The following is an 18,604-nucleotide window of genomic DNA, read 5'->3' as shown; positions in this document are numbered from 1 at the left end:
ACAGGAAAAAGAGTGTAAAGATTAACAGCCCAAGTTGCCACCTGCGGTCTCCTACTTCTATGGTCATTTCTGGGATTTCCATAACAATACTTATGTTCCCACCTGATCAGAGACATTTAAGATGAAGAAAACTACAAACCTTTCCATTTTTATGCATTACCAACTACACAAGAAATCTCATAGCAAAACACATAACATACCTGTGGCTTAAAACTGAAAACACATTTTCTCTCAAACATATTAACATTAGGAATATGCATTTTCTGTTTACTCCCAGGGAGCTCAATTAAATCGCAAAAATAATAGTTCATTCTAAATGTATTCTGAACCTAAGAGGGATTAATTTGAAACCAATCAATGCAGCTTACAAATATGCATAAGCTCCACTGTCAAAAGGAGACACTCATATCTCACACTTCATTTTTGCTTAGAAGAGAGCTAGACAAGTACATCATGCAGGAGCATTCAATCACATGCAGCCATATAGAATAGCATTAAATGCTATACCGACCTGTGCTTCGTCATCTTCATTACTGTTATTGTCTACTTGGGAACACTGTGGAGAATCCTGCCTAAAGTCAAAACAAATCACATAATCAGAAAATGATAAAATAGTATACTAACTTCTGTCCTCTAGATATCCTGGAAATGATGATTTCAGAAAGAGCGTAAATACTTAAACTCCTCGGAAAAACATTATTTAGGGAATGAAGAACATATGTTCAAGCAAGCATCACATGAAAAATTGCAACAATAAAGGGAAACAATGAATATTTGAAAAAATAATTGAAGGGAACAATGTCACATTTTCGTAATAAGCAAAAGCATCACATGAAAAATTGCAACAATAAAGGGAAACAATGAATATTTTAAAAAATAATTGAAGGGAACAATGTCACATTTTCGTAATAAGCAAATTACTATTAGTATGTGTGTTGTTTATTTCATTTGAAAATCTATGCTTTATAAACCATACAACCCAAAGAAATACACTTTTGTCCGACTTGTACTACACTTTATTTTACTTACATAACAACACACATGTAGTTTATAAGGATGTCAGTTTCAAAATACGCCTAATGGAATAGTCTGCCAAGATAAGATATAATACTAAAAGAACAAGTTACTCACCTTTGGTAAAAACACTACTTCTGGAGGATACTCTACCTTGTGAATGCCTCCAGGTGCAAGACTGGATCTGGAGAACTGTTTCAGTAATTTCACATTCACGCTGTTAGGTGGCATCTTGCGGCTCCAAGTAGACTCTGTCTCACCCAGATGTAATGCCAGAGTCACATATAATCACCACCCCTGCACACTGACATTTTCTTTCTGAAACTTTTCCACGCCATCGGACCCCGATCCAGTGGCTGATCAGGTTGGCAGCATTCAGACCTCTAAACTGGAACCATTTTAGCAAGAAGCAAAGACTCTATGCAGTAGAACGGGAAGGTGGGATAGTCGGTGAGGAACCTGAAGTTAGAGTATTCACCAGAAGGGCATTAGCAAAAGGTAAGTAACTTATTCTTTTGATGGCTACTTCACTTCTAACTGCAGATTCCTCACTTTAAGAATACTTTAAGAACACCTCATGCTGTTGTTTATTTGGTGCATCATTCCCCTCCCCCCAAGGATTACAAGTGTTGCAAATCATGGGGGACCATTTACATTGCAAAAGAATACTGCTTCAACATACATTAAGTTATTTATCTTACAGATGCAATGTATATTGAAAGCAATAGTTTTTTTATCAATTTCTTCACTGCAGTAGACTTTTCCTTAAATATTTAGACAAGAATCACAAACAAGGCATGTTTGTAGTTTTGATGTTGCCATAAGGAGGTAAAAACAATTTCTAGGTTTTGTTAATCTTCGGTCAGCATGGTAGAACTCTTTTGGCATTCTTATAAAGTGCCATGGAGATCACTGTGGTGAACCTCATTGAAAACTTTCATCAGAGAAATTATGCACAGGTTCACTTTGGCCTGAAGTAGCAAATCTTCCCAGTGCTCCAAAGAGTTAGATGGGGCTACATTTTGGCCCTACTTGTTCTTAATTTATTTCTAACCAATCTCTTTGTTTTTCCAAGTACTGTAAAGCAGACATGGGCCGGGTTCCCCATCAGCCTCTTCCAATACTCCTGTCTGTGGAAGATACCATACTATTCTCGCACAAGACTTTGTGGGGGATTGAGCAACTTAAAAGCTCTCCACTAATGCTGCTAATAATTAAGTCATTGTTCTAGGTTATAAATACCAGCTGCAGGTGAAATGTGTCATTAATCAAGTAAATCTGGAGATTCCCCAAAACAATAGGACATTTCCCAAGTCCACATATCATGGCTAGGTTTTCCAGGAAGACTGCCAATTACTGGGTTTGGCCCATTTGGAGATGTACTGAGTGAATGCAACATAAAGTGTGTTGCAAAGGGCTAAAATCTGGGGTGTTGCAAAACTGACGTTTTCAAAATGTATTTTTGCGGAAACTGCTTGCTTTGTGTCCAAGAGCATGCATGTCTTTTTTTTTTTTTTACTCAATTACTTATAAAACATGTATGGCATAGTTGCACTAATGCTATGAATAAGCTGGTGCACCAAGTGTGAGTACTTAAAAGGTCAACCTGAAGAAAGTATACATAATAGACAGACCAGCTTTTTATCTTAGGTGGTTTGTAAACATAAGAGTACCATTGAGGAGGCATAGGCTGAGAACATTATCACTCCTGGTCAGGTAGCTTTGTTGGGCAAGCATTAATGTGTAAATGTGATGGCGCAAGTCATGAAATAGTTCTGCTCCTTTTATACTAGTAAGTGTAAATATTGGCTACACCCCCTTTTCGCAGCCTTTATATACACACTGATCACCATTTCATGCTACAATTCGTCACACAAACAGTCATGGTTTACATATACAACATATATCCCACAGCAGCCACTAATAATAGCTCTAGGGACTCTTTGGATAGTGGTTGATAAAAAAAAATATATACAAATGAAAAAAACATGTTCGATCTCTAACATTGCCACTGTAAGTAGCGTAGGATGTCTCAATTTATCTTACCTAGGGGGCAATTTTAAGAACAGAACATCTAAACTGGACAATGTATGGATAGATCACAACTGCCTATTATATCTTTGGTAACATGAAACCTGAAAACCCATTTGGATAGGGCTATTCTCCATTTCTAATCAATGAAATGTTCATCATTAACCCACATTCCCGTTGTAAGACATGGAACTGTATCTGCTTAGCCCAGGGGGTCTTTATTTTATTTTTTAAGGTATTATGAAGCTACACTTGACAACATGTCAATGTATCTAGGCTGGCCCAAAACAATTGTGGGGGTCTCATTAGGTTACACAGAAGAAAAAGGCACACAACAAGCCCAAAGGACTCTGGAGTGATAAGACACATGTATACATGGGTAAGAAGTATGAGACCAACAAAATCTGCACAAGAGCTATTGTACTTATCAACCACTTTCCTATTGCTGAAAGAGTTGCTGCAACTCAGCAACCTGGATGGGACAACAAGTATTTCTATCAATTAATTTTCCAGCACTGAATATTGAGCATTTAGAAGGAGGATGTGTGGAGTACAAGAAGCAAAGACATAATTAGGTAAGAACTGCCCTATTTTAATAATAAAATAATTTACCTTCCAGAAACAACCAAAGTACCGTCATCCAGTAAGTAATCTCTCACATTCTCTGGTAGTGGGAGGATAACACTGTACAAAAGAAAAATGTAGAAAAAGACGTTAGAGGGCGAACATACAGTTTATTGTTTTTCAGGTTAGAAAGGATACAGTTTATTAATTTAATGCAAGGAAATATACTGAAAATAACAGGTCAGCTTATAATGCATGTTGCAGTTGTTAGAGCGCTTTGATGATTTATAAATAATATTTAGTTTGGTTTGTTCAGGTTAACATCAGTAGGTCATAATTAAGTTAACTAGACCTCAGGTTGGCATGAGTAGGTCTCAGCCTGTTCTCACTGAGATTTATTTTAAAATTGCTGACGATGAACTAACAATTCATTATTTTGTGTGAAAGTGCTTTCCTTTGTGTGTGTTTTCTTTCTTGTGTTTTTCCTTTGCAGAAAAAAGTGAAATAGTGTTCATACTGTGGTGGTGTTTACTTTGCTAAGCTGAAATGTATCAATTTGTGTTCCTCAAGAATGAAGCCATACAGTAAGTATTCCTCTATCTGCATCATAGTTAAGGTCCATTGTCTGGATCTTCTCTAAGCAGTGCAGGGTGTATTGTTTTCACTTTTTGTACAAATGTCACATTATTTTTTATTTCATATAAATAACTGTGCAACTGTTCCTAAATGCTTCTTTGTATATCTTTATACGAATGACTATTTGTTGATAGTCCTATGATCTCACTTCACACTTAAAGCCATATATGCAAAGGCATTTTTGAGGTCTGACAGTTAATGACTGCAAAATCCTTTTCCATATGTACAGAGCACAAATTGCGACTGGGTAAAATGTTACTGAATCACAGTTTGTGTTCAGCAATTCGGTATTTGGAAAGGGGCCGTTTAGGGCGTCCCTTCCCAATACCAAATCGCAGTGGCATGTATGAACGTTTTACGACCAAATAACGGTCACAAAACATTCATTTTTAACAGACACCTCAACAGTGGTGGTAACCATTCACAAAGGGGAAAGAGTCTCAAAGGGACCCCTTCCCCTTTGTGAATGTTGAATCAAAGGACCACTGCCATTCTCTTTAAAAAAAAAAAAAAGAAACTTCAAAGTTTATTTTTTTACTCTTTAAAGGCATCCTGTTTTCCTTTGAGGAAAAGGTGTTGCATTTAAAAAAAAAAAATAATAATTGGCTATATTAAAAAGCAATCAACGACATGTTGGTCTGCTGACCCCCGTAGGCAACCATCCACGTGATGACAGTGATTCCTAATGGGTCGCAAATTGCCACCTACCTCATGTTCGATTGTGATCCCATTAGGAATCACTAAATGTAAGTCAATGGGTTTCACTCATTAGGAATTGTGATTTCCTAATTGTGATTCACAAAGATTTGCAATTATTAAAATGTGTACATCTGCCCCATGTTGTGAGTGTGCCAGGTGCCATTTTCGCAATGTGTGGCATACTTTTCTCACTTTTTGAACTGTGAAGATTCCATGTTAGTATGTCTATTTCATTTATACTTACAACTTTTTCTTACCTCGTGAATCAAGCAGTCTCTAAGTCATTCTGCTACTGATGTATACTTAAGACTTTCCTTGAACCGAGCAGATCTATGCTAGTTCTTTGCTGAATTGTATTTTGGTTCTGGCTATTTACTTGCTTTGGAGGGGACCTTTGTGTTATGACCCCTTGCAATTGGCTTTGATGCATTGTTGAAAAGGATTTGAAAATTTGAAACTAACTATGTTTGACTTCTGTAAAGACTCTTAAGTTTGAATAAACCTTTAGAGTTTTGACTTTGAATTTTGTAGTATGACGGTCATCTATATTGTACTAAGGCCGCCATCCTGTGGAACTCACAAGGCCACTATCTGTTGTCTCAACCATTTTAACTTTTTAGTTAAAACTTTGACATACTAAAGCCATTACATTGTATTGGCTATGAAGAAAAAGAAGGAAAAAAAACAATGATTCTGGGAAGCACTAAAAAGAAATGTTTTTCATTAACCTGCTTACAAGCGACAAGAAGAAACTATTAATGCAGCTAAAAAAATGAGGAAAATTTGAAGCATGCCTAGAATTTGTTGCTGGCCCTATCATATCTTTTCATAGTATTAAAAAAACAAACTCCCTCCACCCTGCAAATGACCATGCCCCTTGTAAATTAGCACATTTTCAGCATTGCCTCTCTGCGATTGTGAGCTTCCAGTATACAGTTCTTCCATTTCCAGCACTGATAACAAAATACTGTTAGTTATAACCAGGTGTGGGTCCAACTTTCATTATCCCTTTGAAACTTCTGTGCACTCATTTCTGTACCCCTGCCCATTTTTGTAATCACTTCACATTAATCAACGTTTTGCAGATTCAACATAAAGGAAAGGGTTGAAGTTTTCTTCAACAAACCTTCTGACGACTGGAGCAGAGGGACTAACAGATACGTGAAGAAAGCTAAGCTTCAAACATGGCAACAATGGTCTATTTGCTGCACATCTCGCTTCATACCAATATTACTGTAGCAATGGTGCACAATAAGCTACAACACACCTGTTGCCCAGATGTGTATGTTTTGAACAGAGAGAACCCTGCCAAGACCAATTAATGCAGAAACTAGCGGAGCACTCCTAACTGTAATCAAGTATAATTCATATATAATGGTCCAGGAACATGTAGCAACACAATCACTATAAAATGCATATGAATCAAATAGTTGAAAAATTAAGTCAGAAGAACATCCTTTACTTGACTTCCCAAAGCACAAATCCGAATAATTTGATTGATCCATAAACTTTTGAATGCACTGATGAACTTGGTCAAATGAAGAGTTCAGCCAACACGTGTTTCGTCCCTACCCAGGGACTTCTACAAGGCTCCACACGAACCAAACAGTATCAAACACGAGTCATTATGTGAACCGGATATCGACCATGAGTCCATAAAGAACATCAATCCAAGTTTCAAATCAGAATAGTTTAAAGTCCATTGCTTATTGTCCTAATAATGCCTTCCACAGGTGATCCCCAAATTAATGTAAAGATCCATGTAGGATCTGATAACAATGTCCCTTACAGGAACTGTGCAAGACAGCAAAGATAAAACTGCCAATGACTGAAAAAATTGTAACAGGTGCAATATAAATTATAACAGGTAGTAGACCTTGATAAGTCTTCTGAGAAGTCAATCTTTGCCACAGGCATGTATAACGGCTGCACTTTCACACTGCAGTCTCAAATAGATGTACGCTGGGACTAAACAATCTGTAGTGGCCACCCATCAAACTTCTCTGGTTTGCCTTATTCGTCCAGATGGGAACACTCTAGTCCTCATGGCTGCCAATATTATATAGGGTGCCCCAGGGGTCAAGCGGGCGAGAGCTGGTGAGTGGAATAACGCAAAGGGGAATCAGTAAATCAAGGCTGGAGCAACAGGAAAGTAAGAATATTTTCAGAATCATCCGAATCAGAAGCTCAAAGCAGTTTGATTAATATGGTGTGCACTACAATGGGCAAAACCCCAGAAAACGTTTTTTAGAACCCAGAAGGGAGATTTCAGGGGAAGATTTCAAAGTTAAACAAGATGTACTACTGGAGGAAACAGACAGCATCCCCATATGTAATCCTTCCATTATGGAAATAGATGAATATACTGAAAGATTACTTTCTAAAGGCCTAGCATTTGTACCTAGCACACAAGTGGACAAGTTCGAAGTGGTCAGGGAATTTCCATGCCTTTTTTGCAGGATATGGCTAAAAAAAAAGTCTTTTAGGGTAATGACACTATTGTTAAGAACAACAAATCAGGATTGAGATTGCCATCTATATTTATTCCCAGTCTGAACAAACTAGGGCTGGAAGTTGAAATATTTGAAAAATCTGTCTTATTTATCAGAACTACAGACATTTACTAAGTATACTGTGAAAAACCTCATACGATATTTTTTGGCCTTGAAAAAACATCAACACAATAAGCAGATTAGAGTTAAACATGTAACAAAGAACGAGGGATTGTGCTTTAGGACACTTACCAGTACAAACAAAAGATGGAGGCTATTTTTGCTATACCAGAACATTATCAAAAGATTAAATGTGATCCAGAAAAGGGAGTGAGTAATAAAATCCAGGATAATAGGTGAAGAGGCCTAAAAAGCCAGCATCATCAGCAAATGGGAGTTTGAGTATTTGAACCAGTCTAATACTTGCATACTAGTAATGTATGGAGTGCCCAAAACTCTTAAGGATGTTGAGAATCCCCCACTTCGCGCCATTGTATTAACTACTGGAGCAGCCAGTGAACTGCTATCTAAATATATTGACTAATTTTCAGAGCCTTTGGTTAGTAGTTTTGCCTCAATTGAATGCTAAAGACACTGGGCATATTATCACAAGACCTGAAGAGACTAAGGCCCTCATTATGAACACGGCGGTTTTCACTGCAGTGTTCAGGCTGGCAGTCTTTCTATCGACCGCCAGCCCCCCTTGAATCCCTCCGACCGTATTACAAACATTCTGCTGGGCCGGCCGGCGGAAACATTGTTTCTGCCCGCCTGCCCAGCAGAATGCCTGGCCGGGACATTGCCAGCGGCTCCACATGGAGCCGCCGTCAATGCCTCTGTGCAGCCGGTGCAGCTGCACCCGTCGTGCAGCAGTGACCTGTGCACCCCTTCCGCCTGCTTTTCCCTGGCGGGTTTCCCCGCCAGGGAAAGGCTGGGGGAATTGGGATCATTATCTGAGGGGCAGCAGCGCTGCCCTGTCGGATAATGATGCCATCCACCACCGGCTGCCTGTCGGAGGCAGCCTGGCGGTGGGTGAGGGGCCATGGCTTCATTATGTGGCGGTGTGGGCTGCCATGCCGAATGGTGGGATTTCCCGCCACCGCCGGCATGGCGGCCCACACTGCCAAGTTTATAATGAGGGCCTAAGTTTCATCAGGATAGAGATATATTGAGGCCCTTTGTACTAATGTTAATCAAAGGGAGGCTTTTGAACTTATTGGAACAACAATGTCAAGATGGTCCCAATGCATTTATTCCAAAATGTCTTGAAATTGTATTGGGAGAGAATTTCTTTGAATTTGATAATTAACGGTATAAACAGGTGAAAAGGATCAGTATGGAAGTGGTCTGCACCCACAGTGTAGCTAGTATTTATATGGGTCTCTATGAAGAAAAATACATATACAGTGAGATTGCCTCATTTTTAGAAAAAATAAAACACTGGTGGCGATTGATCAATGATATATTTTTTGTTTGGCAAAGCCAAGAAGAACAGCTTCTAGAGTTTTTCTTGTAGATTAACCAGTGTGATGATAATTTGAAATTCTCGCCTACTATTAGTATGGAGAAAGTTGAGGCTTTTTAAAGTTTTGGATACAGCATCGTGATCACAACTCCCAGCTTCACTACAAGAATTTCCATCCTAGCTGCTAAAAGCAAGGTATTCCTTTTACCCAATGTCTTTGTATCAGAAGGAACAGGTCCAACATTCAGCTCTCCGCACAAAATGCTTAGTTATTAAAACAAAAGTTGATAAAGATAGGATATTCTTAATGACTGGTCAGCAATTCATTCAAGAGAGCCAAGTATTAAAATAGAGATGCTATGTTCAACAATTGCAAGAAAGAACAGAATGACCACTTAGTATGAATCACACAGCACGATAACTTAGATCAAAAAGTAAGACACATTATACATTCCCAATGGTATGTATGGAATACCAATAGACGTCATCATTTTATTGCACGTATGGATTTCATGTGCGAATGCTTTGACTAAAGTTGCCTTGATTTGCATTCCCTCAACTAAAGCCCAACTACAATTAAGACAGATACACAAGACGATTGTGCAACACCTACAAATGGTTGAGGCTGAGTATAAGAACTTTGCAGACTCCCGTAGCGTTCCTGTACCCCGCTATGAGGTGAGCCACGCACTTCTTGGACCTTTCTGCTTACTCTGGTAATTTCAAGCAGCGATTTGTTGTTCTACTTGTTATCTCAAATTTGGTCAATCCTGTAGCTATACGATTACACCTAGCTGCTAGCTTGGACATATATCCTGTGCTTCAAGTCTCCCTGCTGACACCTTTATCCAAATTACCTTTACGTACTTTACCTCCTCAACTTCCTGTAGGACAGCGAAGAACCGGAGTATGAAGCAGAGATGATTGTTGACTCTAGGATACTGAGAGATCAATTGCAATACCTTCCTGAATGGAAAGCATAAGGACGAGGCAATCCCTTGTGTATCTGCATCTTTTGTGTTCTCACGACCTGCAGGTTCCTTTGATCAATGATTCCCTACCAAGCCGCAAGAAGCCTTTTGGATAATAATTCTGATTGTAATTACCCTCTTTGAGTTCACCCTCACTACTGAAAGAATTCATGAAATCGGTCATCAGAAGGAAACATCTAAGGCTGAATTATACATGGTACTACTCACAGACCTGGAGAATATCAAATTCAGCCTCACGCTGGAAACTGCACCGACAGAATACCTATAACACTAGTTGGCGTCTTTCCTGTTCCATCTTGATTGCTCAGGAGATTTGGATAATGGGTTTTCCTACCAAAATGGCTATGGTGTATTCCTTCTGGGTCAAACCAGATTGTCTTTGCGTCGCAACCATGCATTTTGTTGGGCTCATTCATTATCACAAAACTTTGAAGCAGGATTCTCTCAGTTTGTTATTTTTTGGATGCTCCGTTTGGTTGTGTCTCAACTTACCTCCTGACTCATTCAACCTTCTTCTAGTTATTCCACTACATGGAGCCCTGTGCACCATCATTCCTCTTCTCATTTAGGTCCACCATACTCCTGCTAAGGGTACAGGGGGAATACACATGTTCACGTGCACTATTTGTGATTGTTTAATATACAATCTAGTCAGTTATATTAAGCGTGCTATGTTCTTCAATAGGTGGTGAGCTTGCTTTTGAGGATTAAGGAACACTAGTGGAGTTGCTGTTTCTACTTTTCCTATTCCTTCTTCATAGTTTCGCTCAAGGAATGTAAGACGGCCGGCACTTAAAATATGCAATCCTGACACTGAGGTTAATTCAAGCATGTCACCAATCACTTTCATTTTTCATTGTATGCAAGTTTGTCCAGACATGGTTCCCATGCTCAATGTGTCACAGGATTCAAGCTCCAATTTGCTGATGATATTCACCAAGGATGAAATTGGTTGGGGTTATTTGTTTCTGTTCAGAACAGGTGTTACTTTGGATTTTGGGGCATACTAATCCTACCCTTGGCAGGAACAAGGCTGATTTGCATAACATTGTCTGTTTCTGGAGTGGCAGAGAGAGCAGACATGATGAACTGGAATGTGGCCCAGATTAATTATCAATGGCAGAGATTAATTCAAGGATTCCACACATAACTTGTGGTCATGCGTAAAATAATAGTTCAGGTCTTAATCATGCCATGCCAGGACTACTGCAATGTGCTGTATCGTGGAGCCAATAAGTCCCTCCGTTATAGACTTCAGATTATTCAGAACACAGCAGCACACACCCCTGGACACCTCCCTGGGCAAGCTCATATCTTAGATGTGTTACAGAACCTCAACTGGCTCTCAGTTGCAAAGCACTTTCAGTTCAAAGTGCTCTGCTTACGTACAGAGCCCTGTCAAACTCAGGTCCTATGTATCTTAGATGCTTAATCAGCCTCTACTGTCCTACCATGTTGCTTTGGTCTTCCAACCTCCTGATGGCACAGGTTCCTAGCTACAACAGGGCCAGATCGGTCAGACATTCGTTCAAATACTTAGATCTAAAAACTATGCAGTTATGGAGTTGCCCCATGAAGAAAGCTTCAGGAACATACTCAAATCCTGGCTCTTTTAAGCACACTTTGGCCCTGGATGGTCTGCCTAGGTCTGCCCAACACTGGGAAACCCTCTCAGGGTAGTCATGCGCTTTATAGGATTATAAAATAGAAATAGGCTGAACAATCAACAAACTGCCACTAGACCCACAAGTGAAGGTTGAGATACCTGCTCAGCTTTGTATTCTCAAACTATGGCTGCTATATACACTATCTTATAACTTAGGAGCAGAATATTTACTGTACAGATTTTTAACATTTGTCAAAATTACTGCATACTTAATTTTCATCATGCAATGCAACAATGGTGGGAGATAGTTGGTTACATGACATACTATCCTACCTTTTCAATTTGAGACGGACATATAGTTGATTCTGATGCTGACCAGTTAGCATTTTGGAGGGATTCGGACATGTAACTTAACCGCACAAAGCACTGTTACTCCTGTCACCAGTCTGATGGGTAACTAAATTCCGAAAATACCCTATCAGCCTTTCAATATAAAACAGTCATGGAACTGAAAAAAAATTAACCAACCCTACTGCCCTTTTACTGTTGATCTTGATGTGTGATTGATTATTACTCACTTCTTACTGACTTTCAGGATAATTCCAGCCTTTGAATGACAGCATCAAAATCAATCTTTCAGAGATGATCCTGACCTGTACCTACAGTGATGCACGTCGCATTAGGTCTTGAATGGGCCATTCAGCCATTCTGAGCCTTTTTAGGGTCAAGCGCACAAGCGCTACGTCCCTGTTGAAATCTCTCTTTGGGCTTGTAACCACACCCATGTCACGCCTGTCACTTTTATTGGTTTGTGGGCTTGCCTTTTAAAATCTGCTTGCTTTCATTAGTGAATGGCATGCATACGTCGTGCTTTTTCCGGTGTTTAACCCTACTCGAGCGCACCAGCCAACTACTGAAAAGTTACGAGCCTCGATATTTTCAGCCTGGTTTATACACTACTTTATCTTTTTATTTTCCAAGCAGCGCGATCGCTCTGGGTTTTACATAGCACAATTGCGCTCATTTTTTTTCCTTTCAATTTGTGTGGCAATAAAATTCCAATCCTTTCTTTGACAATATCAAATTATGGCATCGGTATATAGACGACATTTTGGTTGTCTGGCAGGGTCCTATCACCGAGGTAGACGTGTTTACAACATGGGTCAATGGTTTGGATCCTTTTTTGAAATTCACCTCTTCGGTCGCAACCACCAATATTCCATTCCTGGATTTGGTGTTAGCATTGATGGTGGCAAACTTACGACATGTACATATCAAAAAACGACAGATCGCAATAGTTTGTTGTTGTATGAGAGCCATCATCCTAAAGCGCTCAGAGATAATTTGCCTTATGGCCAGTTTCTGCGTCTTCGTCGTAATTGCAGTAATATGCATTCATTTGACACGCAAGCTTCAGACTTGCGGAGTAAATTAGGTGATCGGCACTATCCCTACAGAGTGGTCAATACTGCCTATAAACGAGCAAGGTATAGTGATAGGGACTCATTACTTCAGATGACCCCTAGACCTTCAGAAATCAAATTGACTTGTGTGTCTACATTTACGCCACTGTCCAATACTATCAAGAAAGTAATCAACAAGAGATGGGATATCCTCTGTTGCGGAGGAGAGAATATTCCTAAACCGTTGTTCGCTTTTAAAAGAACCACCAATATCAAGGACATGTTGGTCCATACTCAGCCCAGACACCGTATTGTCTCTACCAGACAAAGGTCTCTCTGGGATCTCCCACCAGTCATAGGTCATTTTCCATGTGGTAACTGCAATGTATGTTCACTCACTAAACGCGTAGAGTCCCTTGAATTAGAACCAATAGGGAAGTGGCGGTTGTTGAAACATACCAATTGCAATACCCGCAACTGTGTTTATTTGATCACCTGCCCTTGCAATCTACGTTATGTAGGAATGACTACTAGAGCAGTGAAATTGAGGATTAATGAACACCGTAGCAATATTTGTTGCGGTCAAACCACGACTAAATTAAGTGTTCACTACATAGAAACAAACCACAGTCCAGATGACATGTGGTGGGTCGTACTGCAGACTTGCGCTCAGAAGGGGACGAGACTTCTCTTTGAATTGGAGCAACGTTGGGTGTATAAACTTAACACACATCTCCAAGGGTTAAATGATGATATTCCTTGGATTAATTTTTCACATTGAAGCACCATTGTATTGTAGGAACATTAACCTATATTGTTTACTTTACACTTGTTGGAATTCATCTGCCTCCAGAGTATGGCCTTTATATAACTCGAGCCTGCACCTCTTACATACATTATTGAAAATCACTTTGTTAGTTAACTAGTCTTTCTAGTTCCAACTGACAGTATTTTGGATAATAGACATCTACTGCTTTTGTGCCGGCTTTTTAAATGAATTAGCAATTTAGCGTAGTCCCTAGAGTGATATTTCTGCTGATTTGCGTGGCAGCTTTTAATGTTACTACACATGTTCTGGTATGGCCGCCGCCTGTAGGCTCTGACTAATACGAGCCGGGACTGCTGTCCTTTTATTTTGACCATCATGACAGACGAGTTGCCTGAACGCGCTAAGCCGCGTTGCCTGGCAACGAGAGCGTCAGCATTACGCTCCCGTTTCCGGGCTACGGACTACTTATGCCCCTCGGCCTGCGGCTCCCTCTATCATTCGGGAGCGCGGGCAGGGGTAGGTGACCCGCATAAATCCAGGACAAGAAAGTGCCCCGGACGTTCGTTCGCTCGTTTTTTCATTTATGGATGGGAAACGGTGTGGCGGCCCCCTCAGTTCGGGAGTCGTCATCAGAGCACGTTGTCTCCGAGTGTGCTATTACCTTAATGGAAGGGGAAGCTACGAGGGTTCGTATTCCGAGCCAGTGTTCCCCTGTGGGTGTATTCCCGGGTCTGGTTACTGAATCAGAGAACCCTCCACTTATTTTTGACACATTTCTTTTTGCTCTCGGCAGAATGTCCGTATTGCGAACATGTCACTTTCACTGCCTGTCTTTTCTTTTAATTGAGACCAGCTCAAGTAACATCATACGAGTGGGTGATATATGTGCTCTCATATGAATGAAATTTTGCATATAATTATTGTACAAGTTAAACACACTATGTCATTTGATGGATTTAGTCTCTATCTATACTGTAATGGAGGTGTGTGTTTTCTTGCTTTTGTGTCTTTTTATGACGATTAGAGTTTTTGCAAGCCTGGCTATTGGCCTGTGTGGTCCCATGAAGCCCTGTCCCTACTTGGGAGGGTTAGCCCATCTTTATTTAATTTGCATGGGTTTGCCATCTCCAACACCATCACTTTGTGGTGCACGGTTTGTCACTTGTTTCTTGTTTTATTGACGTCATTTTGTATTTATCCTGACAATGATTATCTGGAAATTAAGCTACATGTTGTTAACTGTTTTTTACATCCTCAGGGTGACTAATAGGAACAGCAAGTTCGGGTCAGATTGGACTTGTGTAAGTGACTGGTATACTTTTTTTTCGGACAGTTACAGATTGCAGGAGTCTATTTAGTTTATAGTAGGAGAGGTTTAAGATGCACTAGGTCCTGAAGAAGCGTCATAGGATCCTTTTTGGACCACAGAGACGCGAAACATGTCGACCTCATTTTGAGGTAGGTCTGGTAGTTCCTGGCCTCCTCCCTTCCTTAACAAGCTGATACAGAGTGGTTGAGCATTATCTCTATTCCACTCCCTTGTTCCGTTTTTAATCTTGGCCATCACCCTACACAGACAAATAAATTTAGTATTCAGAGGGTCTTGAGCTAATTTTAGTTTTTCTGTTGTTCTCTCCGCTTTTTCTCCTTACTCACTTTTGGGGTTTGTGGCATCATCGAGAAAAGATCTCCGGCAAAGAACCCCCCTATGGGGGGGTGCCCGTCAGACATTGCAGCGCCGGTCTGACGAGGAGCACGTCCGATGATGAAGCATAACACCCAATAGGGTGTGTGAGGACTCTTGCTCCTAACAATTAGGACTCCATAGTGTTCACCCTGTCTTTCTTTTTGGAACAGTGTATTTCATTATATAGTAGTATCCACAGGAGGGCATACACTGGACCATCAATCCTCCAAATCCCCCTTCTTTCTTTAAGTGTTCAAAATCCTCACCAACACCTACACAGCTCTGCAAGATCAAGGAACGCCTACATCAATCAATCAATCAATCAATCGACTGAACTTCCACCTACCCGCAAGATACCTGTGCTCTGCCTCACTATTCCATGCACACACACCCTCCACATTTGTCGCATCTGCATCCTTCACACCCGCAGCAGAGGTCGCTCCTTCACAGACATTGCCGACCAAGACCTGGAACGACCTACCACTCCATCTTCAAACAGCACCATCTCTGGCGGATTTCAGGAAGAAACTAAAGACCTGGCTCTTCGACACAGATCTCACACCCACAGCGCCCAGATACCCCTAGGGCTGACAGTACTGTGCTATACAAATACTGATTGACTGAAAAAGTGCTGAGGGACCTGGAGACCCCAAGAGAAAGAGTGACTGAGCATGATCAATCATACATGATGCTAAATGTAGGACCTTTAAAGGAGGTTGTCCTTCCCAATGCTCTTAGAGTGCACAACACAACTAAGCAATGTTAATATTACACATAGCACACTTTTAAATAAAATATTAAACAAACTAAGAATGTATCAAAATAAGTAGTTCCCTTAACCACAGGAACACAGCTAACGTGTCTACGACACTAGAAAAGAAAAACACAGAATATTTAGAAATGCTTCAGCCTTTTGCATGCAAAAGAAGAGATATTGTGGTCACTAGAGACCACTAATAAAGCCAGGGTGTACAGAGCACCCCGGACTAATTTTAGAGCGGGGACTCCGTTTCACTTACCCAAGGCAGAAGGAGGCTGAAAGATGTCACCTTGCATCCAAGCATGTAGCTGTTTGCATTTACAACTACTATAAGCGTGTCATCTGGTCTCATAAAGCATTCATACCCTCCTTTATACCAGTATGATCCCCTTTATGTGTGAAAGAGGATCTAATAAAGTGTTCAAACCCACCTTCACACCAGTATGATTCCCTTTATGTGTGAAAGAGGCCCTATGGAAGATTACGTCTGAACTGAGGAATTGATGGAGTACTTCACACCATTACCCTTCTATCTTCTAATGACGTCCAACTGTGCAGAGCGTTTATGCTTTAAAGCTGGATGAAGAGCAACAGCAGAACACATGCCTACATTAACAGCAGCTTTCTTTGATAACAAAAAAATAATACACTCAGCATATCTCATTTAATACTCTAAATGCAGTTTAAAAACGTAATACCAAGTTTCACGTGTCGGTTTAAAAAATAGCGCCAATTGTCAGCCATGTCTGAGCTCAATTACACATTGACATGAGAAATCTACAGGTAATTTATAAAAAGTAAAATAAATCAAAAATGGTATTTCCAAATTTCTGCAAAATTTAGCTAACTGGTTGTTTCTGTAAAATAGGCCACTGCAGTTTTAAACGAGGATTATTGTAAATGTTTAACATTATTAAGAGAGCAAACAACGTGTATGGCATATGATGTCATCTTGCCTCAGAGCCATACTGTCCTTTTCTCTGATCCGGGTTTCGTAGCAAGTAAATCGATTTCTATCTCTGTGTGATGTAATTTCTTGTGATTTCATTATTAAACTAATTGGTCTTAGAACTGGGAAAAGACTACCTCTTTTTGGTCACGGAAAATTGGTAAGTGTGCACTACAGAGACGAGGGTGAGTTAACACGGTGCATGGCTGGACCCCGGTGAGAATGTGTACACATAATTAAAGAGGAATGGGGCGAGTACCCTAATAGAGTGATTATGAACATCAATTGCAACGAACGCTGAAAAATTCTGAGGAAAGCCGAGAAGGCATGGAACGAACTGGATGGGACACATGATGCTGGATGACAAGTAATGGAGCGTAGTCTTGGGCAACTTTAGTCTTCCCAGTGATGGACAGGGCTCAATAGTTTCCCAAACTGATACATAAATAGCTTACATAGCCCAGTGCCTTTACTTTGTATTTTGAGATTTGTATTTCTTTATTTCCTTTACTAAACTAGGACAAGTACCAATATCCACAGAAAAGTGCTGAACTGGGTGAGCTACTTATACATGATAGAAAGCTATGGAATTAATTCGTTGAGTACACCGGCGCAGGCTAGACTCATTGGAGAGAATACGGGTAGCAGGGAAGCGAGAGCCCCGCTGGCAGCTCTGCCCCCAAGAAACAGTGTTTAAGCTGTATTACTCTTTAGGGCACCATCCCATGCCCAATCCCGAAACTGCGCCAGTCCAATTCTCAGCACAGCAGGTGCACGCATCCTGTATTAAGAAGCCTCCGGTACCTGCGAATGCTGAGCTTCCGGAACAGTGGATACCACACCGAGAACTGGCAGTGTAACACTTGCTCCTTCTTCATGCTGCTAATGCTGAAATAGCACCGGAAGCGACCGCTTCAAGTACGCCCGGTGCACCATGGACACTACACCTCCCCTCTAGACCTGCTTTACTCAGCTGTATTTACGTCCCCGCTTTGGCAATCGGAATCACTAATGCCTGTTTCACTATCTTCTTGCAGAAACATCACGTCGTGCACTAAAAAAACGCACTGATGTACTGGAAATCACGGAACGCCCACGAATGCGGAGGACAGTGATCTGAGCAGCAAGGGGATAGCTGATGACAAACCCGGGCATATCGAACAGGGCGGCCATCTTGGAATGGAATGGTTCACTCACATGTTTTGTTTATGTAGCGCCACACGCTGCAAGCCTAATTATCTCTAGAGCGCAGGTAAGTGAATTACGTGGCGACGGCTATAACAGGAGGTACTCGAATGGTATAAATGTTTTGGTCTATGTTACATATATAAGACTACATAGTTGTCAAGCGTTACATAGTTCGGAGTAGGATAGTGAAGATTTACAAAATTCTGATGACCTTTGTGTTGTAACCTGATGTTGTTGTGATGCCCCCACTCAATGGTTATGTAGTTCCCTGCTACTTAGCCAGTGTGTGTGATGTAATGCAATACTGATGAGTGCTTGAGTGCAGAGACTATCAGTTGGTGAGAATAGG

The 18,604-nt window shown here is 40.6% G+C and overlaps 1 protein-coding gene across 2 annotated transcripts in view; it reads right to left on the bottom strand.

Moving 5' to 3' along the window:
* CDC123 (cell division cycle 123) overlaps positions 1 to 18,165 on the bottom strand; it is a 161,242-nt gene extending 143,077 nt beyond the window's left edge. For both annotated transcript variants that reach the window (XM_069228667.1, XM_069228668.1), the window contains exons 1-3: positions 17,872 to 18,165; positions 3,658 to 3,729; positions 512 to 572 (exon numbers count right to left, since the gene is read on the bottom strand). In XM_069228667.1, the coding sequence (XP_069084768.1) occupies positions 512 to 572; positions 3,658 to 3,729; positions 17,872 to 17,945 (207 nt within the window). In that variant the 5' untranslated portion in view covers positions 17,946 to 18,165. The remainder of the gene's footprint in view (positions 1 to 511; positions 573 to 3,657; positions 3,730 to 17,871) is intronic.
* Positions 18,166 to 18,604: the final 439 nt, after the last annotated feature.

Source organism: Pleurodeles waltl, chromosome 4_1 (assembly GCF_031143425.1).
Source record: "Pleurodeles waltl isolate 20211129_DDA chromosome 4_1, aPleWal1.hap1.20221129, whole genome shotgun sequence".
NCBI lineage: Eukaryota > Metazoa > Chordata > Amphibia > Caudata > Salamandridae > Pleurodeles > Pleurodeles waltl.
Note: the sequence above shows the minus strand (reverse complement) of the source record. Positions and strands in the feature narration are given on the sequence as shown.